The sequence below is a fragment of the Sylvia atricapilla genome, chromosome Z, assembly GCF_009819655.1.
Source record: "Sylvia atricapilla isolate bSylAtr1 chromosome Z, bSylAtr1.pri, whole genome shotgun sequence".
In the NCBI taxonomy this organism is placed as follows: Eukaryota; Metazoa; Chordata; class Aves; order Passeriformes; family Sylviidae; genus Sylvia; species Sylvia atricapilla.
The window spans coordinates 45,026,033-45,052,992 of NC_089174.1; the positions used below are offsets into that span (position 1 = coordinate 45,026,033).

Sequence of the window (26,960 nt, forward strand, 5' to 3'; positions counted from 1 at the left end):
CCCTTGTAAAGCTGCACATTATCAGCAGAATTAGTCAGGTTAGAACTGAGACATATGATTTTCCAGACTACAAATTACAACCTAATGATTACTTTCATAACACAGTTAAGACATATAAACACAAGTTGTTCTAAAAGGCCGCTTCAGTTACTAACTATTCATGACAATCTGAGTACACAATGACAATCAGAGGAAGAAAAGGGAGAGGTTTATATATTTTTTAAATAAACTTTTAATGTGCTATATAGGCATGATCACTACAAGATCTTCCACCTATATGCAATACTACACACTGTTAACACATTGCATTTTCACTGTACATTAAAAAATCTGGGAAGAATATTCCTTCACTGGAAAAATATCATACAATCACTTAAATAAACAAAGACAACATTACAGTGCAAATAAAATACTGTTTTTATTTATTCTGCAATTACTGAGTACTTTCTAAAAGTCTTTTAGAAAAATAAAAAAACCTTCCCATGGACAACCAATACGTTCTGAGATGATTTCCTCTTGCTGAACCAAGAACCTTGATCTGATCCTTGAAGTTGTAATAAGCAGTACACTCATTTATATTATGTATATTCACATGATTTGTATGAAGCAATGGATCCCAACCCAAAATTTGCAGACAACAATTAAATGGCACTTGCTGGCTTCATCTGACTTTTGATCAGACCCATGGCAAGAAAGGTCTGGTACAATAGTTATCCCCATGAATTAAAGACAAAGTGCTTAAGGAAGCCAGACAAGGCTTTAGTTACTGATGCCATCAGTTTCTGCTGGTAATTGCTGTTAGACAGAGTAGGGGCATACTTTTTTTTTCCCTTTAAAGAAGAAAAACAGACCATGGAACAGCAATCATGTCATATTCAACACACAAAAGAAGAAGTATGACATATTTCTGTCCCAAAGGGCGTGACAGTTTTACTCGAGCCCAGAAAGGGGAAGACTCAGAGCAGATGTCACCTGCTTCCTAATCTGTGTGAACTCTGCCACCTTCATAAACTCCTACTCTGGTGAGAGAATATACTAACTTAAAAGTGCCCGTATGCTCTTGTCAGTTGGGTGATGTTAAGAGAGTAAAGACTTTAAGGAAATAAAAATAGCGGGTAGGTGTGTACATGAAAAGGGGATGTTTGTTTTCACTTGGAGAGGAATGTTGTCTCTTTGTCCTCCATTGTGCCACCCTCCTCGGAAAACTGGAAAACCTTCATGAATGCAGCTTCCGATTCTGGGTGAGACAGACAGTTTGACCCACTACCATTGCTGCAGAGAATGACACTGGGCTCTTCACATACATATCATCAATTCCTGTTCAATCTGCATTGGATGCCATATGAAGAATAAGGCAGGCTTAAAAGGAAACAGAATATTTAGCACCAGTGACAGTATATGGGTCATCCTTGAGGTTCTTACCAGCTTAGACAATACCATGAAGCACTACTTTTACAGGCAGTAAGTGGTTATTCCATCACAATTTTCAGATTTGCACTTCTTTCTAAGCATACATAAAAAAATAGTAGTAGCTAAGAAAGCTGAATTAAATAGCAGACAATTTCACAGTCCTATTGCTGTCTGTAAAATACATAACCTGCATATAACCAGTTTGCTACTATAACAGCTGATGGGTTAATGCACAACATTCTAGATGTATGTGGGAGATGGCACAGCATGAGGACTACAAGGCTATAGATTCCCTAGTTCCAGCTTGTGTACAATTATAATTTTTCACTTATCTCACTGAATGAGCACACAGAGCATGTAGAACATATGTCCCAAGTGGACAGGCAATGAGCTGGCAGGACTAAGATAAAGAGCAGCTTCCACAGTGCTTCTGGATCATAGTGACTGAAAGCACAAGGCAGGCTTCTGCTCATGGTGAAAAAGAGCATTGGCCAGAAGGTATGCACCAATGGGGCTGTGCCCTAAGAATGCCTTGGCAGACCAGAAAAACAAATTCTGCTCTGCTACATACTGCAGTTCTCACAGCTGCAAAAGCCATCTTGTGGAAAGGCCGTGTGATGCACGTTAGCCTGCTACCTTGGGGTAGGACAACTGTAGATCCAGATGAATGAGCAAGTGAAGATTTTGCCTACTAAAGCTTTATAAAAGCCTTTGACCACCCTCATGCATAAATACTAACCCACACATCAAAATTACTTATCCTAAATAATTAAAACATTATGGTGTAACTGCCCCAAACAGAATTAGCTGCCTGTACCTACAAATGAAACCTGCAAATGAAGACAGTAAACATTAAGAGATTATTGTACCAAAAAGGATAAAAATATATAATAAACTACTGTTTAATTACATCCCCTATTCATAAGTATTTGACCATGATTCACTCTCACAAAATTATTTTAAGATTGTGTGTCTAATAGAAGTTCAGTATTTGACTACCCCAAGAAACTGCATTAAAAAAATCCCAAACCCATCAAGTTATGTGACCAGAGACTTGCCTGCTAAGCAGCTCCTTCTCAGGTCCATCAAGAACATCCTAGGGTCCCTCAGAGTAAGGTTACTCTTTCTCATGGAGAAGTTTCTCAGGGTAGCAAGATAATAAAAGTTGTGTTTTTACTGATAAGAAGAACTTGTTGATTCTTCTCAAGACATGAAGGAAGAACTTTTGTTGGGAAGCACTTTCATTCACATAGAAGGTCTTGGGAAGGTTATCTCCTCTCCTTGCGCTAAAGTAAGTCATTCTTTCTCTTATGCAGCAATACAGTTTTAGAGGCATGCTGCAGCACAAGTGTATCACACACACAACTCTGCCACAAGTCCCACAGACAACTCTGCTGAGAGCCCACATTCACAAGACTAAAGGCTGCCTCTCTCCATTATAGACACAAGCTCTAAATTCTGGCAATGAATTATGTGCAACCCAGCTTATCTCTCACCTCCCATCCACAGGAAGGGGTGAGACTAGGTTATTAGAGAGTCCGTACAGCCACAGGGTAGAGCAAGGACAAGTGTTCTGCTCCTTTGATAGGCAGCTTTTTTGTAGTGTAGTAGTGGATGACTTCAGGAACACTGTCGAAGGGAGGGCTGTTCTGACCCAGGATGTATTTCTCTTTGGTTTTTGTCAGCTTCATATGCATAAAACCTTGACTGCTCCTGCAAAGAAAGCAAAGTGTAAGTTTGTCCTTGTGCATAGGGAAGAGGGGTGCAGCACCACAACAGGCTCTCCTTATGGAGGGGAAAGTAGGAGAACAAAATGCAAGTAGTTGATGGGTGACAGGCCATAACAGTAGCCAGACTGACAGTTTCCAACTGCTAGTTGCAAATCCCCATGGGCAGTTCACCACAAAGGCAGCCTAAGGTAGTGTTTAGTTTTCAGCACCTGTGCTGCTTAGATTCTCATGCAAGGCTGTCTCACACAGAAAGTGATCCAGAGGTGTGCCAGAAGACCATCCATTCCCTCCCCACGGCCCCTCTCTCCAGCCCCTTCAATATTTTCCTATGAACACTTACTTTCACTATACCCAGTCATTACTTTTGGTCCCAAATATCTGTGTTGTTGGCCTGTCAGAGGCCTGAGGGTCCCTTCACAGGCACAAGCAGGCCATGAACCTTGCTCAGCTAGGCAAGAAAAGACCTATCCTGTTCTACCCTGTGTATGTCTTAGGGCAGACCTTACCCACTCCACCCTGGCAGTAACTGTCCAGAAGACATCTCTGTGTGTAATCTGCTGGCTTCAGGTGGGAAAACTACTCCAGGTGAGCACATTCCCAAGGTTCAGAGCATAATACTGCACTAGACTGAACACTGTACAGAGCAAGGGATGCTGTCCCTGTGGTCAGGGCACTCTTTGATGGAAGGCTCATGATTACACAGGTAGGAGAAGAGGGTCATGGAATTTATGGAACCGTCTTGCCTGCTCTTGGCAAAGCAACCCATCCAACATAATTCCACTCTGATGGGTAGCACCCACACTGCCATACGGCACCAGGGTAAAGCTGGCCTCAGCTCTTCCCAGAAGTGACCCTTCAGTGTCTGCTGTCTTAACATAACATATAGGCTACTTTAGGAGTGTAGAGTTCAGCCCGGGCAACACAAGTGCAAGGAGCAGCTCCTACATGTCATGATGTTAAATGAGGCTTGTTTTTTACAGCTTGTTTGATGTCCCAATCTCTAACCTCCTGGCTTCAAGCCATTGTCTCTTCAAGGTGTGTCCAGGAGCAGAGACAATAGTGTTAAAACCAGAGTCTGTCTGTGTCAGCAAAGAAAACCAATTCAAGTTGACACAGAAAGCTGCAACAGGAAACAAATTATGTTAAAACCAGCTTCTCGAAAATCTGCCATATTCCAGTTAGCAGGTGCAGCGTTTGTAAGTGCCTATGTCATTACCAAGCTCATATCTTTCAGATGTAATCAACAATGCTGTGATGAAGAGAACCTTTTTGCTGTGCAGAAACTACTGCAGGCACTGTAATTATGGCTCTACACTCTTAAAATCTTGTTTTAAATATCAATTTCTTAGTGGGAAAATATATCTTTCAAGTTATCTCTAAATTATTTCCCTTAAATAAGAGCAATATCTTTAAATACTTATTATGAGGATAGATGTGTTACTCTTTTTCTTCAGTTCACTATGAATCTGCTTTGCTACAAAATGACTTAAGAGGGCGCAGACACATTAATGGAATCACAGGCACATGCTAATTTCAGAAGTATGGTAAGGATTGGAGAACAATCTTTTAAGTGCACTTTAGTGCAGAAAAAGAAAAGGCACAAGCCTTTTTTGAAGAGGAAGACAATGCACATGGTATGAACAAATTGCTACAAGCCACATATTGATGACAGACAGCTGTTGCTTCCCCAAGAAGGAGCTATGTATATATTCAGGTTTGTGTAGCTCATAGTCATTGAGCTTCCACAAAAAGAATCTCTGCTATGGATCTTGACAGGTGAGCCTTCTGGAAGGCCACACTGTTTGTGAGGAAAAAAGAATGCGAGCTGAAAGTTACGAGTATCAGGCTAATGGAATGTAGACAAGGCAAATCTATAGCTTCTGCCCTTGGGATGGAACAAACCCAAGATGCAATACAAGCTGGGGCACAATGGGCCCCATAGAAAAGGAACTGTGATAAGGAGGACACACAGTGGGAAAGAGAATGATTGAATGGTCTGCCCATGAAGGCCTACTGCAACCCGGAGCTCCATAGCAAAGTGCAGCCAGCTGCTGGAAAGAGTACTTGTGAGGCTGCACCAGCAACTGGTGAGAATGGTGTCCCATAATAAAAGAGATGCCAATACTGGAACATATCCAGAGCGGGACCACTAAATGTGATCTGGGGGTGGGAATACTTGATTTACGAGGATAGGCCTGAGGGAACTGTGCTTGTTTAGTCTCCAGGAGAAGTAAAGGTGAAACGGAGGGTGTTGGGTTGCAATCACCCACTGCCTAAAATGGAGAGTCACAGAGAAAACAGAAGTTTCTCAGTCAACAAGCACAAGCTGCAAGGGAGTTTCCACTGGACACAGGGACTTCTTCCTTGTAAGAGTCCTAGAGCCCTGGAACCAGGATGAGGCAGGTCAGAAGGGTTTCATCCTCACAAGTTTCACAAGGCACTCAGCAACCTGATAAGCACGTACTGCTTGGAGCAGGAGACTGGATTAGGTATCTCCAGACGTCCATTCCCAACTAGATCTCTCTAGGAAACTAGAAGGTATGTGAAACTGACTTCAAAGCTTTGCAGTGTCTCACACACAGATTTTCTGTTCATAAAGGAGAAGAACACTCAGTCAATGAACTGGTTTTGCCTACTGCTAGTGTTTGCAGCCAGTACCACATTGTTAGTGATTGACTTGGTTTCTATCCTGGCTACCTTTCTGGATGTCCAGGACTCTTCAAACTGAACATTATTTCAGGCTTACTGGTGGATGAAAGCAAAGATTATGTTTTCAAATATTTTCCTCCTTCACTCCCTTTCCACCCTCTTAGTTTCCAAAAATTACACTGTGACTGCGCTATCTGCCCTCCTTGTTTCAAATGAACTGTCACTGGTTGCAAGTAGACATATCAAAACAGATAATTCCCATCCTCTGTAATATAGAATAAATTAAGTTGGAGGAAGTCAAATTAGCACCTTGAAATCATGCCCTTGAATTTAACACCTTCAACTGTAAACTGTTCTGTGAAACTATTCACATCTACACTAAGGATCCTTCTGTGCTGTTTCACCTTCTCTATTTGTCCTTAAAATCTGTCTCACAGGCATACCCCTCTTCTGGTATGCCTGGACTCAGACAATCAGTGCCTTTAGTAACAGGTAAGTGCAAAACGCATTTGCATTTGATTAAGAGCACCAATGCTGCTAGACCAGTGACTAGAATTACAGGTACCATGTCAAAAAGGAATCTGGAAGTCATACTCCCTCTTCCTCTCCTCCAAACACTTTCAATTGAAGCTCTGATTTTACTACACAAAGAGATTACTGAAATTTTAGGTAATGAAGAGGAAAAATGCTTCATGTTTGAAGTAATTGTAAATAACTTTCTGCTTTGGTTTTTGAAGCAGTATTGGAGTCTACCTGAACACGTGTCTGACTGTGTAGTCCTGGTTTTGGAATGTCTATTTTTCAGCTCAGCAATAATTATTCGGAACTTCCAAGGTTTTCAAAGAAAATAATCTAAATAGCAATCCCAAATTCACATATGGGAACACTGATGACAGCCAGTGCCTTGAAGAGACAAGAAATACACATTTTGCAAAAGAAGGTGCTGGGACCTGAACTAAGGCATGTGATATTCTTACTCTGTGAATTCTGAATGTCATTGTTTTTCAAATGTTGCAATAACTCTTCACATTTTCCTTCAATTGAGAAAAAACAGTGCTGTTAGGGACAATATTCTATCCTTTCTTTCCTTTTTGCAACCATTCCCGTGAGTTTCAAATACAGAAGAAAATTGCTAATTGCTGATCCCTGCTTCAAATTTCTCTGGAACTGGCAAGCACAGATGTTTACAAAGACACAAACTTGATACATGAGTAATAGTCAGGCACACCTTGTTTAAAATGTTTGGCAACACAACCATAACACCAAGAGACTTTGAATTGCAACCTCCCCACCTCCCCCCATCCTCTTTCAGTTTTCAAAACCCAGTGAGGATGGGAAGGAATTGGGCAGACAGTTAATCAGAATAATGCTTTTTTGATCTTATGCATGAAGTGTGATAAAAGCAGGTTTAATAAATATTAATTAGGTAATAAACCTAGTATTTTTTTCCCAGGAAATATTAATGGCTTTGGAACATGATTCAGTGATCACAAACAGAATGTTTGACCAAGTATTCTGAACCCTATTTTTGCCAAAGAAAGCATTATTTTGTCAGAACAGATTTTCTGCATTCATTTTGATGAAACATCACTTGCACAAAGAAAAAAGCAACGACTTTGCAACAGCATCATAAAAAAAAAATCAAGTAATGTAGGAAATATATGTTGTGTTATTCTTCCATTCTGAAATTATTTTCCTTTTCATAATTTTAACTTCTATTACATGCTGTTACTTTGTTCAAAGCCTATAATGTTTCATGTCCATTTACAGGAATAAGAAAATAAAATAAAACTTCCTCTGAAAAATAAAGACTCAGTACTTAACCCTAGACAAAAAAAAATAATTGAAAAATTGTTTACTGGAGACATTAAGAGACTGGTCTGTAAACTGGTTTTCCTGTTCCAGCTTTGCTTTTTCAAGCACGTTATACACAATGCTGTCATTCTACACCCAATGGACACTGTCTCCATGATAAAATAAACAATGTCTCCTCCCCTACAAACAAGGTGTAGAAGTGCTCATTTGCACCCAATGGGTGAAGATGACTACTGAACCCAAGCTCCATTCTCTATAATCAGTTCCCATCTGCAGCTTTGAAGGCAGTGAGAATCTTTAGCTTGTTGTATTTTCCAAAGAACTGACAGAATCCATGCTTTCTGCTAACAGCCAGGACTCTATCATTATGGTACAGAGCAGACCATAATAATAGACTAATAATAAACTTCTAAATATTTTTGTTCAATTGCTAATTTAGGGACATATCAAAAATCCCATGACCTCTTTATAAATTATACTGTCAGGAAGAAACTTACGATTTTTACAATATTACAGAAGCTACTTCCAAGAACAAAATCAACAGAAAGGTGCAAGTCCAGAATTAATTCAGAATCCAGAACTACCTAAAGTTTACGTACTCAAGTTTGGAAATAAGGACCACTTCTACAGACTGTAATGACAAAACATAGCTTGCAGTTTCCTTCACTATTCAGGGAAACCACATGCCTGTTTATGAGTCCACAGGATCAGGATGTCAAAAGGCACCACCCTCTCTGAATTCAGCTCTGTACTTCCAGTGGCTATGATTGTGCAGGAATTATCTGACAGAACAGATACCTGACAGAAAGCAATACCTGTTACTGTTTTTGCTCACAGACTGCATCTTTAGTTAACTTGTGAGATAATCCTTATCTATAATCAAGAATAGTCACATTTCCCAAAACTGAAACATGAGTCAGGAAATGAAGCGGTGTGGGCACAGTGCACACTTGCTGCAAGAGCCTTGGGAGGGGGAAATCCTGTCTGAAAGGATTAGCTAGTAAAGCCCAGCTGATGCCTGGTCTTCACAAAGAAAGACTGAAACATGCTAAACCCATCCTGAGATCCTGTTCTATTGGTACATCAGGAAGGCACTCCTGTGAGCTTGAATTACTTCAGTAATTTCAGAACACCTAAAACATTTAAAAGTAAGAAATGGCTCTCCCTCTTTCATTTGCACATCTACCTTTTTCACTAGTCTGCTTGTTAGTAAAGAATAGGTCTCAGACAAGGAATTTGAAACCAGGAATTTCAAAAGCAGACAGGAATTTCTGGTCACAGCACAATTACCATGAGTTTGGGTCTCCAATTTTTACCCAGCCTTCCACAATTTTAATTGTGCTTAAGGAAAGAGTATGTGGGTATGAGTGAGCCAAAACGAACCCTTCAGGAACCCTTCAGGAATATAGAGAAGAAACACAGGGAACAATCCAGGGCCCACAGAGGAGATTCAAGAGAATGTATAGCTGCCCCTCAGGGCCTTTGGGATCATTTTGTGCTGGGAAGGTGGATCATGTTCTTTCCCTCTTCTGCTGTGCAGGATGTAAACAATGCTGATAAAGAGGCTTAGCTCTTCAGATCCCAACCCATAGGAAGATGCTTGTTGCTTCAAATACTTTTCACCAACAATACCAATTCCTTGTTTCTAACCGAGATGAGCAACGTAAAGGTGTACTTCAATAAGACCTTCTCTGATGCCCCCAGAGATACCTAAAACATGTGCAATTAAATTTCACTGGGTAAACTACACCATCTCAAAGTGTCAGACATTGACATGACCAACTTAAACTACCTCAATGACTGTTTTATACACAGATACATTTTAATTTAGCAATAAATAAAGCTATTTTCATGCTCATTTCATTATATTTGGAATGATAATTTTTGGAATTGAATTAGCCAATTATCTCACAAATATTCCCCATACAAGTTAAGCTTGTCTGATCCTCTCAAAGTCTACAGAACACAAAACATTTTCCTGCTATTGGAAGAAATCATCTTCAGACAGGTCTCAATTATGCAATACTCAGTTATATTAAATGAAAATGAGCAAGTTCTATCATCTTTTCACTTTTTAAATACAGGTAGTATTTGGGTAGATTCTCATTGCTGTGTTTTGGGAAACAATCTTTTGTCACTAGAGAAAAAAACCCTCAAAAACTAGAGTGAAGTAGTTTGGCCTTGGTTTTTACTTTCAGTTTAGTTTTTAGAAAAAGCTTGTCACATAAAGCAGAAGAATAGATTTTATCACTGTTACTTAAACTCTGTACTTAAACTCTTAAAATCAGGGTGTGAGTCTTATTTTTTCCCAGAACCATAAATGAAATATTTAACCAAAAAAATGCTGACTCACACATGACAGTAAAGGTCCCTGAGAAGCATAAACACACCTAAGAGACAATGGGAACATTGTAGTTCTGTGCAAAGAGACTACAAAAGGATATTAAAGGCTGATATGAACTCAGCTGTCCAAAACAGCAAAATGTAATTTTAACTGTCAGCTTTTCCTCTGGAAGTTGTGCACTGGCTGAGTAACAAAAATCACTGGGCTGATGCAAGAAATAAGTGAAATACTTTTTTAAAAGGTCATATTCCAAGACTTTGAATTTAAGGGAAAATTTAGGCCTGAAGGAAAATTTATTCCAAAGTTTGTGCCATTAATGCTTCAGTGGTTGAAAATATCTAAAGGACACCTATACTGGAGAATACACAGATCAAATTACAAAAGAGATAACAGGAACTGAGCCACAATTCTAAAGTAGATGCATTCCTGCTCAAGGCAAACCTCTGCATTACAGAGAGATCCCAAAAACAACAGCAGAAGAATAATAATTTAAAATACACTCCTACAAAATAATTATCTTCTCAAGTCCTAGAATGGAATTTTAAACATGAAAAAAAGGATCAGCTTTGGTGCTATTTGGTTTGTTACAACCAGGTATCACCATCATCCTAGCAGTAAAATGTATTTTCAGAACAGACCTGTGAAGAAATGGCATAAAAGTCAAACTGGCAGGAGCAGTGCTAGTGAAAAGAACAAGTTGACCTGTACCCTAGACCTACTTGGAAGATTAGGTTCCATATCAGGCCCTATCTTGCATGAAGGAAAGAAAAGAAACATTCCTCTTTGCACCTGTACAGTCTATATCAAGGTCAAGGGGCTTCTTTTTCTCCTGCAATGAAAACCTTGACATTCTTCCTCAGTTAGAAAATGAAGTGAACTCATTATCCTGTCATGTGTGGGAGAGCTGGGCTAGATGATCTTTAATCCTCCCTTCCACCCCCAACTGTTCTATTAATCCATTTTATGGTATGTTGATATGGTATACAATATCTGTATTGTACTCTGCTCAGCCTAAAAGTAAGGCAAATTCAGAGCAGTACTAAGACTGGAATACTGCTCATTTCCTAATTCTGTAGATCTTTCATCCTCAATCCCGGGATTTTTACTTTGAAGAACTGTAGCAATGCTGAACAGCTTTACTCCAGTAAAGCACACAAAACAAAAGGAATAAAATCCCCCCCAAATAAGTTCCTTATTCAGCCTAAAACAGAAGGAGCATTTCAAATTAGAACCAGAAAAAAAACTGCTCCAAGTTTATTTAGTTAACTGGACACCAAATGAAGACTAAAAATCTTTTAACATTCCTGGCAAGGTACTAATTCAGTGACTGTAAACAAGAAGGTACTAATTCAGTGACTGTAACTATACATTATGCAGTCCCAAACACTCTGGAGTCCTTCAGAGCTAAAACAGCATGGCAACAAGCTGGATAATTTTCTTGTATAGCACCAGAGAAGTTAGGGCTTATAAATACATTTACTATGTTTTACTGACAAGTACTTACTTCAGTGAAAGAGAATAGTCATGCTTGCTTGTTTGACTATTTCTTACAAGGTAGCTACACTCCTTACATAAACGTAACAGGTTTTCTGCATCTGTCCGACTGATTGCTCCATGATACCATCTAGAAAAAAGCAAAGACATTAATACACACACAAATATTCCCACTCATACTGCTTTCATACTCAATTCTTTAAGGTATGAACTGTTATCAATAGTACATGGATGCATTTAAAATCGAATACATTGTGGATAAAAAGTGCTAGATGACGTTATTACAAATTGTGGAGGCTTGCTGAGGGGAAAAACTCAGACCAGGAAACCATGCCGTAAGATTGGTGTACATGTTTATATAAGAAATTCCCATTTAAAGCAACACTCTCAGTTGCTTATAAATCATAGTCCATCTTGCAAAAGGATCCATGATATACACATTTTCTCTATTTCACCCCTTGGATATATCAATTTTTAAGCTAATATGCAAAATAAACAACAAAAGCAAAGAAACAGAAGATTACAGGTGGAGAATATGACCAAGTTAACAGCGGAAAAGATTTGCTAAAATTAGTCTTGGAAAAAGGAGAAGAGTGATAAAGTGTGAAGATCTATGAAAAAGACACATTCTAAAGAAAGCTGTGGCAACTCTGAGAGCTTTATACAAACCTCTGGTGGATCTGTGGAGTGGATGTGAACAATCCAGGGAAGAAAGGAAATTGGGAGAGGAGAGGTGGGACTTTCATTGAACTAGCCAGTGCAAACAAAGAAACGTCTCAGGGCATGCTGCTCTGTACCAGCTTTCAACATCTCAGACTCCATGAGTAAGCACTTTCACCTTTGCCTAAGTTTCCAGAGCAATGTAAAATGTGTCTGGCCCTGTACTGTGTCCAATGTGTCTCTGATGATGATTTCTCCCTCCCTGCAATTGCCAGGTGCACTTTGAAACACTATGGGACACTACCACATCTGCCCAAGCAAGACAATGAACACATCAGAAGTGCTCTCTGTCCATTCTTACCAGAACTGTTTGCTTTGTGCAGAAGAGTTTTATTTCATTTGTTCTTACTCTAAGAAAGATGCTCCAACTAAAAGAATAGATGAATAACAACTAGATAAATCTTTGACAGAAATCATGCTCTTAGCTACCTTGTGCTGGTGTCTCCATTGTCAAATCTGATGAATGTGCTAAAAAAAAAAGTTGGTGCCCAAATTAAAAACCCATTGTGTGCTTGATTAAAACCAAATTCTGCATTACAGGGAATTAAAAAGAAGTTATACTTTTTTATAGTCAAGACAGACTAGAAAGGGAGGCCCTCACAGCTTCCTCACTTCACAAATAAGATGGAGACACAGACGCAAATGATTTCAGGGAGTCTCCTCCTCATCTTCCATTAGATATTTACTGGTGAAGGATATTTCTTAACAAGCAATTTAAAGACTAGATTGCCTTCTGAGTGGGAGGAAATAATATTAACAGACGTCTGAATCAAGAGGTGGTCTTGGGATAATTTAAAACTTTTCCTATTAGCTACAATTATCTTTATTTTCTTTTCTCCCCAAAGGACCAAATAAAACAAAAGTGAAATATTACCTTACCAAAATAAGGGAGATACTGGACTCTGATATTCAGAGAGAAACAGACAAAGAACACAAGACTGATTTGAGGAAGAAAAACCTGCTTTTAGAGTTGAAAGTAAAACAGTTGATGAGATAACATCTGATTCAGATGTGAGTCTGGAAGCTGTTTTGGCTACACTTGACAGTAAACAGCAGGTATCCAGAAGTGTAATTGCTTATGAGTCATAGGCCCATGTAATTGGGACACTCTGCTCCTGTTCTAGCTACCTAGTGCGATAAGCAAAGTGTGATAATCAGATTTAAGTTCCTGAGTGATTTGCTGTTCAACTGTATTGGGTCTGTTTGTCCTGGGTGTGCTCATTTTTTAAAATGCCAACATATAAGCATTTGTGAAGAAAGGTCAAAGATACAAACGTCAGTGATGTGGGGTCTTAAAAAAGTGCAATGACAGCTTGTGAAAGACACCAGTGCAAAAGTACAGAATAACCTGAATGTCTTCTAAGATATCCTGTAAAACAGAGGCACAAAATACAAACCTGAAAGCAAAAATTTCTATCATAATCACACACTTTGACCCCTAACAGGATCTACTGCCAAGTTTGTAAGTACCCTGACTGTGGTTTACAGAATGCTCTTCCTGATGTCCCTTACTTTGTCAATGGTCACGTTTTGGCCACCAAGGGGCCATAACTCCAATTAAGACAAGAGAGCAGCATCAATTATATAGTAAGTATAGTAAGTTATTACAGCCTATATAATGCACAACACTACTCTGTTTCTGAGTTACAGCAAAACAGGAAACCACCAGATCTTGATTATAAGGCTAGGAGGGATTCACTTTCAATGAGACAATAGAAACAACAGAACACACCTTTTCTTTACGCTGTTATTGAGGAAATAGAACAAATTACTTTGATTCCCCTGGGCCCATGAGTTAATAAGTTCATAGTTACAGATTCCTCAGTCACAAGTAACTAAAAATATTTTCTTAATATACTAACATACGTTGGCATTTTTGCCTGTTTGAGGAATATCCTATCCTACCCATCCACTTGCCAACTTGTGTACCTCCTTTCTTTTAGATCTTGTATTCCTTTCTGCAAAACCAGATTCCACTTTAGCAGAAAAAGAAGGAAGGGTTTGGCATGTGCTGTGAAGATGTCACACACTACTAAAACCTGAGTAATTTGAATAATTAGGAATAATCTACGGTAAAATAAATGTGAACTCTTGCACTTTCTGACACATCATGGTTAACTGTGCATTCATTTTGTTTGATCCATCATAGTGAAGAATCAAAAATAACCTCATGTCACTGGCATTTGAATAGTTAAGAAGGAAAACCTGTGGTTTTCAGCTGTAACATTTAACTGTGGTTGCACTAAAAGACAGAATGACACCACAATATATTTATGAGTCAAAATTAGGTAACAGAAACTCACCTTCCTGCAGTTATTTTAAATATATTTGGGACTGGGCGAGTGACTTTCGTGAGCTGTAACCACCCAACTTGGAGGAACAAATTTACAGTGAAATTTACAGCCTTTTAGTTATTTACCTAACAATATCAGTGACTGATTTCACAATAACAGTTGCTACTTCCTCTACTGGAGATAAGCATACAATCTAGTCAATGGGCAGATGGTTCAAAGGCTGAGGTTGATTAGATGGAACACGACAACATTATGATCTGTTTCAAACTTAAGCTTCCAAATACTGCCTGAAAAATAGAATGTCAAAGGAAAAGCAATTTCTGGAACTACCCCCTCTCAAATACTAGGAGACGATTCCCTCCTGCTGAGGATTCAAGGTGTGAAAGGATTGTTAATCCTCCTAATACCACTAGCATTAAGGAACAAAAGTGCATACTCACATCCATGCTAAATCATTCCCTCCCTCTCCACTGCAAATAAATTCTGCCTCTAACCCAGAATGACAGTTTCTGGAGTGGACTGCCTTCAGGGATTCAAGACACAGCTTCTTTACTGCATGAATCCACTGGCTTCTCAGTGCCCAGTAATGCTCAGTTTAACTTTTGTAAATTGCTCCACATGAAGATTTTAGTCTGTGTAGCAGGAATTCTAGCGTCTTCTCTGAGGCTGCACCTCTGGTGTGACACAGGACAGCAGGTCATTCCATCACACAATGCCGTCTGTCCAAACTGTTCAAGGAAGGGCAACAATGAGGCAGGACAGGGGCCACTCTTGTGGATACCAGACATTGACTACAAGGAGTTCACCCAGAACTTGAATTTGGAACTGATAAAAGTGCAAATAAATACCACTCTCAATTTTGACAGTACAAGGATAGAAATAATAATCTCTTTTCTGAAAGCTGTTTAAGTAGTCTTATCATTCTCTCCCTGGAGGAGAATCACAGCCAGATGCAAAGCAAATCTGAGGTATTAGAAAAGGTATTAGAAACACGCTCTGCAGCCACAGATTCATGGGATTCATCCACCCTTAAAAAGAATTTGGTTATATGTGATCTACAACTTTTTTTTCCCTAATGTAGTATATAAAGGTTGAAAATGGAATAACTGTACATATTTGACATATAAAATTCACTCTTGCTGAGATGAGTTTCCTGTTTAATACTATTTTGTTCCCCCACAAAAATTACTTACGCTTCACAGGATTAATTAATAAGAGTAGGTCTTCAGGGCTTTGGGAATACTGAGGAAGGAAGCTGGGCAGCAGGATCTGGGCACTTGCTGCTCCTGTAAGTGGGGAGGCAAAGAGCTAGAGTGCAATTACTGAGCTTACTTACATCTGCTTTTCCAGTTGAATTGTTGGATCTATTCTCTCTCCCAGGATCCCACAAAATTCTGGACTGCCATATTTGCTGGGTTTAAAGCCTCCTCCAGGTGCTCTTAATTGCCTGTGTTGGTCATTTGAGGGACAAGGAGATGCTTGCCGTTTCCCACTTCCATTAAACTGGGCTGCAAGATACACAACAATTACCCCTCCAGGCAAGGTTAGCAAGGACCAAAGGAGTTGCAGCACTCAGAGAGGTTTTCACAATAAAGAGAATAAACATTTAACCACTAGCATTAAGATCCTTTATCTACAAAGTTACATGTATCACGTAGTGTTTCTTACTATGCAGAGTACAGTCCTAAAATTCTCTTGCTTTTCCAGTAATAAAATTCACACGCTTCTAAACCTTGTTACAATAACTAGTTTATCTTGACATTTGATACTTTGATCCTCCAGAGATGATGCTGTTAAACAAGTAACAGCAACAAGCCTTCAGTCACCTGCCATAATTCTAAAAGCAAGTAAATGAGAACACCCGTTTGCCTCAGGTAATGTGGTATCATCCTAGCAGTGATTTGGGGGAAAATCTGGCAGCTAACATCCATCTATCTATATCAGAAATATTGTCAAGCAGCAAAGAGTTTACAGTGCATCCACTCACACGCTGCCGGCACAAAGCTTTTGCCTTTAAAGTTTAGGAAACAGAGATTCAGAGATTTTTTAAAAATACCCTTTGATAATTTCACTAACTACACTATTCCAAGAATATCAATACAACTTATTGCTTATTTTGCAAATCTGTAACTTGTTAGAGCACTACAACACCCATAGCCAAGCACATACTAATGACGTCAGCATCTCCATTCTACACTTAGAGATTCCACATAGCTACAATTTGAAAAAAAATAAATTAAAGGACAGAATGTTGACAGGAACAGTGAAAGAACCTACCCACACCATATTCTTGACTCTCATTGCCTTCTATAATTTGCTGCTTCACCAAAAACTAGCACTCCCAGCTGCAAATGATTGTAATTTAAGATCATCTAGACCAGGCAGAGAACCTTCACTCTGTCAGGAGGTAAAAATCACAGTGCTTACAGGCACAACAGCTCAATCAGCCCCTATGTGAGTTTCAACAGCAATACTGGGGAAAAAATGTTCCAAGGAAAACTGAAGGGACTCCCCACAAAACTAACTGGCCTTATGCACTTAAAAGTGAACTTACTGTAACACACAGCCAAGTAGGCTTGTGGGTGATAGTATTAGGTATTTTAAAGCAGTCTTTTAAAGCAGAAAGATGCAATGTTGAAGTTCAAAAAGATAATGCACAGAGACATGCTGGATGAGAAAAATGTTCTGGAGCTGTTTTTCAAAAATTTATTTATGCTTTCATCATGAAGCTTAGGACACTTCCAAATCCCCCCTCAACACAGAGAAAGTAGGCAATTTTTTTTATTATTGCAGAATTTGGGCAAACGTATTCAATCACATTCCTAAATATGCTGATTCTTTATTAACATAAACTCAGATTTAACCTCATTACTGGATAATGAAAGCTGATTAGTATAACAAGGAGAAACATTGCATGCGGATACTTGCCCATGACATACAATGAGCAGTATTATTATTTTAACTCCAAGAAGAACACACAGATGTAACGTGGGTACTCTCTGAAAACCAGTGAGCTTATTGTCACCTTCTGAACAAGGAACATCTTTCAGACACCAAAAAATTCAGTGCACAAAGCAGACTCAGTTCTGACTGTTAACAGCTATTATCTTCACAACACAGTGTCACACAGAATTGCTTGAGTTGGAAGTGACATTAATGATTATCCACTTGCAACCCTCTAAGAGCAGTGAGATGCCACCACAGGCACTGATTTTATCCACTAAACCACATTATTCAGAGCCCCATCCAACCTGGCTTTGAACACTTCCAGGGAAGGGCCATCCACAATGTCACACAGGGCAACCTCTTCCAGGGCTTCACCAGCTTTGACTACACAATTTCTTCCTAACATCTAATTTAAATCTCCCCTCTTTTAGTTTAAAAACATTGCCTCTTTTTTTATCTCTATATGCCTGTGCAAAAAAGTCACTAACATGATGATAAGAGGTAGGAACTATTCTCCAAAAACAGGACAAAGTTAAATTTCACATGCTTTTGAATGTTGGGGCTTTTTCCTCTGTTTGAAAGGTTCAGACATGTCTCTGGACTTTTTTTTTTTTTTTGCTCCCCCACATGTGAATTAATTTGTCAGGAAGAAGCAGCCTTGAAGCGACATCCATGCAGATTATACTGACAAGTGTGATACCCAGTCAGGTACCTGCCCACCCCATGTTGTAATCAGGTCTGAGTTTTGGCTGCTATGAATCGTCTCTTTAACAAAATTAAGTATATTCAGCTACTGCTGTTATGGAACTGACTGCAATGTGACCTCTCTTCCACTGCCCTGTAATTCCTGTGACAGTGGCATACCAGAACTCCCTTGCTCTTCCCTCTTCCAGACATCCCTCAGCATCCTAGGCAACATCGTTCCATGCAACAGCAGCCAGAAAAAGTCTGGCACTTACAAGTCCTCCTTCCAGGAGCCCTTGATTAGTGCTAGAAACTACTACCAAATGGCCTTCTTGACCACTGAGAACCTCTTTATAACAGAAGGCCCCGTATTTCATAAAGCAATACTAAGACTGCTTTACAGACTTCACAGACATTTCCTTGACCCAAAGGTTTTCTGTGCCCACATGACAGTTTGAAGAGGACAGATTTCTCAAACTAAGTCGATGGCCATGTCAGCATGACACTCTTGAACAGGCTCTCCTATGCTCATGCAACCAGTGGCCTCTCCCAGGTGTTATCTCCTTTTCTAGCCAGACTTGTGTACCTGGAAGCTACTTTGCTCCTGTTACTTTGCCAACCTCGACTCTTCTGGGCAAACCAGTCTGCCCAGCTGAGCAGGAGTTCTAACAAGACCTGCTTGCTTACCACAAAAGCCATCAAAAATACATTTTAGCTTCAGCTGTATAGCCTCCAGGATAACAACACCAAACTGGTTTGTGAAAGAACTCCAGCTGCAGACAGTCAAAATACTGCATTCCAGTTCTGCTCCACAGAGGCACAAAATTTTAGCAAATTATCTTTTAGCACAGCAAAATCCATAGCCTATGTACAGCTTGCCCCATCCACAATGCCAGTATGACACCAGCCCCATCCTCAGGAGTCAGAGCACAGACAAACTCCCCTGAGCCTCAGCACATTTCATAGCTTGTGCACACTTTCATTCTGACAAATCTCAAAGTCCAGGTTGGAGATAAACAAGTTTCAGCTATGGTTCAGTAACAAATCTTGAAATCATGGCAGAAGAACATTTTTTGCCTTCAAAGACTTGCATAAGTAATTAGGTTCATGATAATTCTAGTGTTGCTTGCCATTTTGGTTTGTTTCTATGGTCTATCACCTGACAAACCAAAACCATTTGCTGCATAAGTCTCTGTGTCTGCAATTCTCATCACCAATGTCTGTTGTTCCCTCCAAATGAACTTCTTAAAATACTTAAGTTTCAGCAGAGGGTCTCTCCAGGATCTCCACAGTTCCAGTAATTGGGAGATGGTAATTGTGGGCCTGTAAAGTTGGACTTGCCCACTGCTAGAATTTTTAATAGATCAATACTGCACTTTTCAGAAAAATCCACCTCAGCCAAGAACTTAAAAGAACCCTTCCTGGGCTACACTATGGAGCCACCACATAAGTCAGAAAAGCACTTCATACAGCTCAGCAGAGGATTAACACTTCCCCATTGAAAACTTTCTACCATTTCAAATTTCAAAGCTGGACCTTATCTTTCCTTACTTTAAGCATTTCCTCCTAGGATGAAGATGAATTCTAGAGACACTTGATGAAATAGCAGTTTGCAACCGTGCTTGCAGACAATCCTTAGATATTTCTTTGTAACAAATAACCTTGTACCTAAAACAAAGTAATCTATAATGAATGGCAGATGTAATGAGAGAAATCTAATTAATCTCAGAGAGTGTTTATTCTTCTTATTCTAAGTAAGTATTCTCCATGTTGAACCTGCAAGTAATCCAAACATATCATAATGCCATTTAATTAAACCTCTCTTCCATCTATTAATTCTATAAAGCAATATTTTGCTCTGTGTGCTTTCATAACTGCATAGTACTTGAAAGAATATTTACACATAAGCCAATCATAAAATCTTGTATTGGACTGAGCCTGTTAATTTACAGTTACATGTAAAAAATGAAGAGATATAAAGAAAAAAAATCACAAAACTAACATTCTTTAAAAACCTCAGAAAAACCCTATTTCAGAATCTACTTGATAAAGACCAAAAAAGTGGACATAAAGATGAACAGAGCTTAAGACAAGATTCAAATGAATTAAAACTCATCAATTTCATATAATACGACCACCACATGAAAAATAATGCCTATGATTTACATATGCACACGTATCACTCTTAAGATTTAACTTCTGAAACTAATAATCCAGTCTCTGTAGCTGCTGCATTAGTATTTGAAAAATTTGTGAAATATGATCTCACTGGAAACAGACGTATACTAGCCTCACAGCTTGTATCTCACCATCATTAAGCAATGAAGCTGCTGTGTTTTGAACAAAAAATTACTTCTGAGTAGCACACAATCACCGACCTTGTGTGGGAAGTTATGTGATCAGATCAGGTTGTTTATCCAGCCATTTCTTCCCACAGGTTGAAAAAAATCCTGAAAATGGAGACTGCAAGAGCTCCTTGAATACTTGCTTCCAATGCTTAACTGTTCTTGCAAAGAAGAAACCAACTTGAGTCAGAACATATTCTGATTCATCTTATATCTCATCTTCCCATCACACACCTGCTCATTTGTGAAGAAACTGGCTCCATCTTATTGAGGATCTCCTCATAGGCATTAGATTGTTCTTATGTCCCACCCCAAGTTCTCTTCTCCAGGCTAAGCAAGCCCAGTTCTCTCAGCATCTCTTCACATGTGCTGCAGTTCCTTGTATTTTGTTGGCTCTGTGCTAACAAAAATGTTTATCAACGTCCCTCTTTTAAAGGAACCCTGCCACAGCATTTTGCATAGTTCAAGAAGTATGAAGAGGAACAGTCACTTTGCTTCATCCACTGGCTTGCTCCTATTCACACAGGCTAGCATGCTGCTAGTCTTCATCATTGTGAGGAGCACTGCTAGTTGCGTTTAGTCCACTTTCCCCCAGGACTCTTTCAGCCCCTTCTAGCAAAGCTGTATCCCAGCAAGTCAACCAGATCTAGGTCCATATCATTGCAGGGGGTTAGTTTGCTCCAGATGCAAGTCTTTGGGTCTGTTCTCATTAGGTTTTGTAACCTTGTTGTCAGTCCATTTCTCCAGTCTGTTCAGGTTCCTCAGAGTGGCAGCTTTGCACACACCCTCCGCTCCTTTGGCTGTTATTCCAAGCTTGATAAGGGGCATTCCCTCTCCTTCTGCTCTCAGTTACTAGTAGGCACGCTAAACAGGAAGGGTTCCAGAACATATCCTTGGAGAAATCACATTTATAACCAGATTCCAGGAAGGGTATGAACCACTAGCACTACCCTTTGAGGTCAATGATAGGTTTTTGCAGATTTACTAGTCCACCCATCCAGGCTACAACATTCCAAACACAGCTGATGCCACAGCACAACGTGCTGAAAGCTAAAGTCAACACAGATGACACATACTGCTCTTTTTCCATTAAGAGATCTAGTAGTTTTAACACAGAAAGCAAACAGGTTTGTCAAGCAGGATTTACGTAGGGTAAATGCACACTAACTACTCAGTAATCACAGCTCTCAGGCTTCTTCCATGCTCACTCCCAGAACCACAGGTCTTTTCTTCCCACCTCCAACACTTCATCACACTGCCCCTTTGAGAATTGCTCCACAATTTCAGGACCCTTCAAAGCAACTTCCTCATCACAGAGACACTCAACAATAAACACTATCTACATCCTATCTATTAAAATGACGGTAAGGCCAAGGATTGGGAGAATGAGAAGTTTTAGTTATATGAAACACGTGCTAAGATGAGGCACAACAGGTTGGCTGAAGTACCAAACAAAAAGGGGAGTGTTCTATATTTCTGCAGCAGAAATATTAGAATATAGAATACAGAAATACTAGAATATATTCTATAAAATAGTCTATATTCTGTAAATATAAGAATATAGAAGGATTTGAGATGGCCCACATTCACTTTTCAGACATTTCTTCACACACACACATCAAAAGAGCATAAGCATTTGATTTACCCCAAAGGCAAGTATATATGCTATAACTGTCAGAGAGAATTTTGAGGCTGGGATCTAGGAATCATACCTGCCAAAGCTGGGATGGTGACTTTGTTCCACTCCCACGGCTGATCATACTCATCTGCAGGCCTGTCATCATCCTGTGGCAATTTGCTTTCTCGTAAACGGCGACTCACCACACTTTCAGAATCGGATTCCACACCACTGCCTTCTGGTTCATAGGGTGTGTCATAGAGCTGCATGTTTTTCTGATGGGACTTTACGCCTTCCTGCTGTTGAAACTCTGTTGGCAAGGAGGAAAATTGCATCAGAATCACTACTAACCATGTCTTATCATTACAGTCTATAATTTTAGAGCATTCAACTTCCACCCATTTCTTAATAGCCACATAATTATAGAGATGACAAGCTTGTACAAGACTTCTAAATTCTACCTCTACACTGGTAACTGGCTGGAAGCAAATGTTTGCTCCAGTTAACAACCACAGCTTCATGCTTCCACCAACATTTCCCAGCTTGTAGAGAGCCAGACTGCAGGAAGCACAGAATCCCTGTCTGCTGGCATAAAGCACACTCACAAGTAACTGTACATAAATTCCCAATAACACTGAAATTTGCTATAGTTAGCTCTTCAGTAGGAGATGGTTCTGAAGCGAAACTTAAAGATACAAAGAACATAAAAAACCAAATCCCACAGTACAACTGTATAAACTGATAAAAAAATTGTTTACATTTACACCTACAAAATATCAGCCAAAAATGAGCTAGGACTAAAGTAAGAAAACTGAACAAATGCATTAGAGCTTGTCTCACATGAAGGGGGTTGTAACAGCAGCTTTCAGCTGCCTGAAAAGCAGTCAGAACCAAACCTTCTTGAGCAGAATAAGAAGCAGCACTAAGAAGTAACAGACATAAGAGGCAGCTCAGGAGATTCAAGTGGTACATTGTGGGTACCTTCCTCTCCTGGTGTGTGGTGCAGCCCTGGGACAGGTTACAAGGCAGGCCATGGTAGGTGTCTCTATTCTTTGGAGTTTACAGAGCCTTGGTTAGGTAAAGCCACAGGCCCCTCCATCTACTGATACAAAACTGGGTGGAGTGAGTGATAGACCAGGTGGCTGTGCTACCATTCAAAGGGACCCAGAGATGTTGGAAAATGGCAGGCCAACAGGCTAGAAAGCTGCTCAGCAGGGAAGGACTTTGGAGTCCTGTATTTCAGCAAGTTAAACATGAGCCAGCAATGCACCCTCACAGTAATGAGAGACAACCCAACCTGGGGTGCATCAGGAGTGCTGAACACAGATGTGATTCTTCTCCTCTACTCAGCACTGGTGAGGCCACATCTGGACTGCTGGGTCCAGTTACCACCTGCCCAGCAGAAGAAAGACATAGAATACTGCTGGAAGTTTCGGCAAAAGGCTGTGAAATTCAATAATGGGACTGAAGCACTCTTCACATGAGGAGAGGCTGAAAGAGTTTGAGACTTGCTAGCCAGGAGAAAATAAGGTTTAGTGGGGACATTATCAATGTATATAAATACCTGATGGAAGAGAGAGAACATGGAGACAGACTTTTATTGACAGTGCCCAGTGACAGGACAAGATTTAACAGGCACAAGTTAAAATATATGCAATTCCATCCGAACACATGAAAACGCGTTTTGACCATGATAGTGATCAAACACAAAATAGGCTGCCTGGAGAGGCTCTGAAGTATCCATCCTTGAAAATATTCAAGATCTGACTGGACACAGTTATGGGCAACCTATTCTTGCTGATCCTTCTTGAAAAGGATTTTTTATTAAATGATATCGAGAGGCACCTTCCAACTTCAGATGTTGTGTGATTATACTGACCACTGCAATGACAAAATAAGAACACCAATAATGTTGCAAATTGCAAAGCACAAAAAGACTCAGTGAGAGAACTTTTTAAGCTACAAATGAAGCAAAGATCTAGAGCAGTTCTCTCTGTCACTATAACAGACGTTATCAATCAATTAATATATCAACAAGAATATTATAATCATGTAATTTCTCCAAATGACTACAAAGCACAGTGAAAAGTCTGCAAAATGACAGTGCCCTTACTCCTTGAAAAAAATTCTTAATTTATACATTAAAATATGGTAAATTTGAAGAAATATATACCAAAATTAATGAACGTGTAAATGCAAGCAAGATACATCCTGTTAATTTCTAGTTATGAACAACCACATCAAGAAAAAATGCTGAGAAAAAATGTAATAGAAAGAATACACAGCTCTCTTGAGTACTCTGGATCAAAAAGATAAACATTTTGTTTCTTCTGAAGTCAGAAAAGTGGTATGTATCTTTTTGCCTTTCAGTACTGTGGATCCAGTCAATGCTATACCAAGAAATGTGCATTTCTGAGGAACGAAATGTGCATTTCTGAGGAACAGAAGCTAGGATTCACCCAAATCAGTTTTAAGTGCCAAACACAAATTTGTGTGCCAAATACAGCTATGCAATTGACTCTTTGTGTGTGAGCATATTTCAATACACGAACTCTTGTCTGACATTTTTCTTTTACCCAGAAGACCAAAGCATCAGACCATACAGAAGAGTTTACCAGTAAATAGAAGGCTGTTCATGTTCAGGAAGCATAATGAGAAAAACCAAGAATATTTGACTCTAAAGCAGAAAAGTTTTCCTAGGAAAAGATACAACCTAGAGGGAGGGATGTGCAGGGCCAGGAGTTGGACTTAACGATTCTTGTGGATCCCTTCCAACTCAGCACATTCTGTGATATATAAAAACATATGCATGTACATACACTTATACACACATAAATCTCTTTTGTAAAGCTTTGTATAAATACGCTTGAAAATTCAGCTTTGACAATATTTGTAAATAAAAGCAATTTTACTAAAAGCTATATCAGAAAAAGTTCCCTTCAATAAACAACAGCACAGCTGAATCCGTACCATAAAGCACTATTAGTACTATACACACTGATAGCTCACTGCAAACTTGATATTCAAGAATCAGATAGTAGAAGACAAGAGAATATTTGTGATGAAGCACTTCTCATGGTAATTTTACAGCCTCTAACAGTAACAGCTCTAAGGGCTAAAGTAATCTTTAGAATGATTACAAAGTCAGAAACTATGTTAATTTAACTTTTTCTTTAGAAATTCACTTTTATTGACTATATAATTTGAATTCTTATTGCTGATTAAAAGTACATTTGTATACAATTCAGCATTAAGTTAATAGCCAACAGAAGTAGTAACAATTGAAGTTTTAAAAGCACTAATTTTTCTAGCAGCCTGGAAGAGTCCTACAAATAATTCTTGTTCTCACGGATCAGCGTTTATTACAGAATCAGGCTCTCGAAGTCTGGGCTCCTGTGTAAAACCAAGAACCCAGCCAAGAGAGGTAGAGAAACTGAGGCAACACTATGAGATAGAAGACTCGACTTGACCTCGCTCTTCTCACTCGATGAACAATTCTGATGCTCACATACAGAACAGAGCTGGAACTCTGGACAAGCAGCCACACCAAACACCTTAACAGCCCTAAATAATTCTACAGGACTACACACAGATGCACTGTATTCCTGAAAATAGTTTGGAGAGAATTAGGGGATATATAATCAGAGAAGTAGAACAGCTACAAAGCCAACAGAAGGTTGAAAACATTACTACTTGCTTACAGAACCCAACAGGTGAACTTCTACAGCTTGCCTTCCAAAAGGATGCAACAGACTGAAAAACAACCAGATCATTCTATAACGGCCAGATATCAATAGATACTTCCGTCATCTCAAACTCAAGCACGCACTAACAAGAGGTCAGACAATGTAGCTGCACTATTTTAAAAAGTTCTGATAATATAAAAGCCCATTTTCCCAAATCAGGCACATCTGTAAACGTCACCAGGCAGTAATAAACTCAATGCCATTTTATAGCCCCTTTTTTTAACATTTCTTTTGATGAGACATTAGACAAGCAAAATGCAGGAGTCTCACTGCCACAATCATGCAGACAATGTCAGTCATAGAGAGATTCCCTGAGTTAAGGGACTGCAAGAGTTTTTGTTCTGTTGTGGTGAAAGACAATGAACAATGACTGGGTAGGCTGGGATGCAAAAACAGGTTCCTGCATCACAGTAACAGCATATCTTGCTCATGTACATCTAATATACAGGAAGAATCTTAACCTGCAAGAGACAAAATCACTAAGTTATATCAATTCCCAGATTTTTTCAACCTCCACCATTCTACTGAGAAACCTTTTAAACAAATTACATGCAAGAAATCACAGCATCAGTGGTAAGACAGACATAGGTGTTTCTTTATCAGTTTGACAGCAATCTGTAATTTATGCATGCTCCACTGAAGCACAGTGCAATTGGATACAGTCACATTAACTTACAGATTGATCAACAGCAGCACAATAAAGCTGCTAGTACGTCAGATTTCAAAATGCACTGGCCCACATATATCAGGTATGAAAGTGATAAACCAGATGCCTCTCCATCTCAGTTACAGCTTTCAAAACTGGTGCCAAATTAAAATGATAGTCCTACAGTTCCTCAGCTGCTTTCTCTAGCCAAAATCTGACTATGAAGGTCTCATGCTGGAAACAGTACTGAGATGCAAGGTCAGCTTTTGAAAAGCTAGCACCAAAACTGACTTTTAAGCAAAGTACAAGGATAATCAACACTCTTTGTATCTGACAAGCCTAAGAGCAATACTCAGAGAACAGAATTCAACTTGAAGGGATTTTACACGGGACATTTAGCTGCACTCAGCTCCATTCAACAGAATGTAGTTCTTAGTACAGAATTCACAGAGTGTATCTGGTCACATTGCCTAATAAAGCTACATTCTATTTCAGAAAGCATGAAACAAAATACTTGAA

General features: G+C 39.3%; 1 protein-coding gene across 1 annotated transcript in view; it reads right to left on the reverse strand.

Moving 5' to 3' along the window:
• Positions 1 to 393: 393 nt before the first annotated feature.
• The window catches only part of SHB (SH2 domain containing adaptor protein B), a 56,173-nt gene continuing 29,606 nt past the window's right edge, over positions 394 to 26,960 (reverse strand). Inside the window, exons 3-6 of the mRNA XM_066339868.1 lie at positions 22,144 to 22,359; positions 15,793 to 15,964; positions 11,453 to 11,572; positions 394 to 3,123 (exon numbers count right to left, since the gene is read on the reverse strand). Coding sequence (XP_066195965.1) covers positions 2,940 to 3,123; positions 11,453 to 11,572; positions 15,793 to 15,964; positions 22,144 to 22,359 — 692 coding nt within the window. The 3' untranslated portion in view covers positions 394 to 2,939. The remainder of the gene's footprint in view (positions 3,124 to 11,452; positions 11,573 to 15,792; positions 15,965 to 22,143; positions 22,360 to 26,960) is intronic.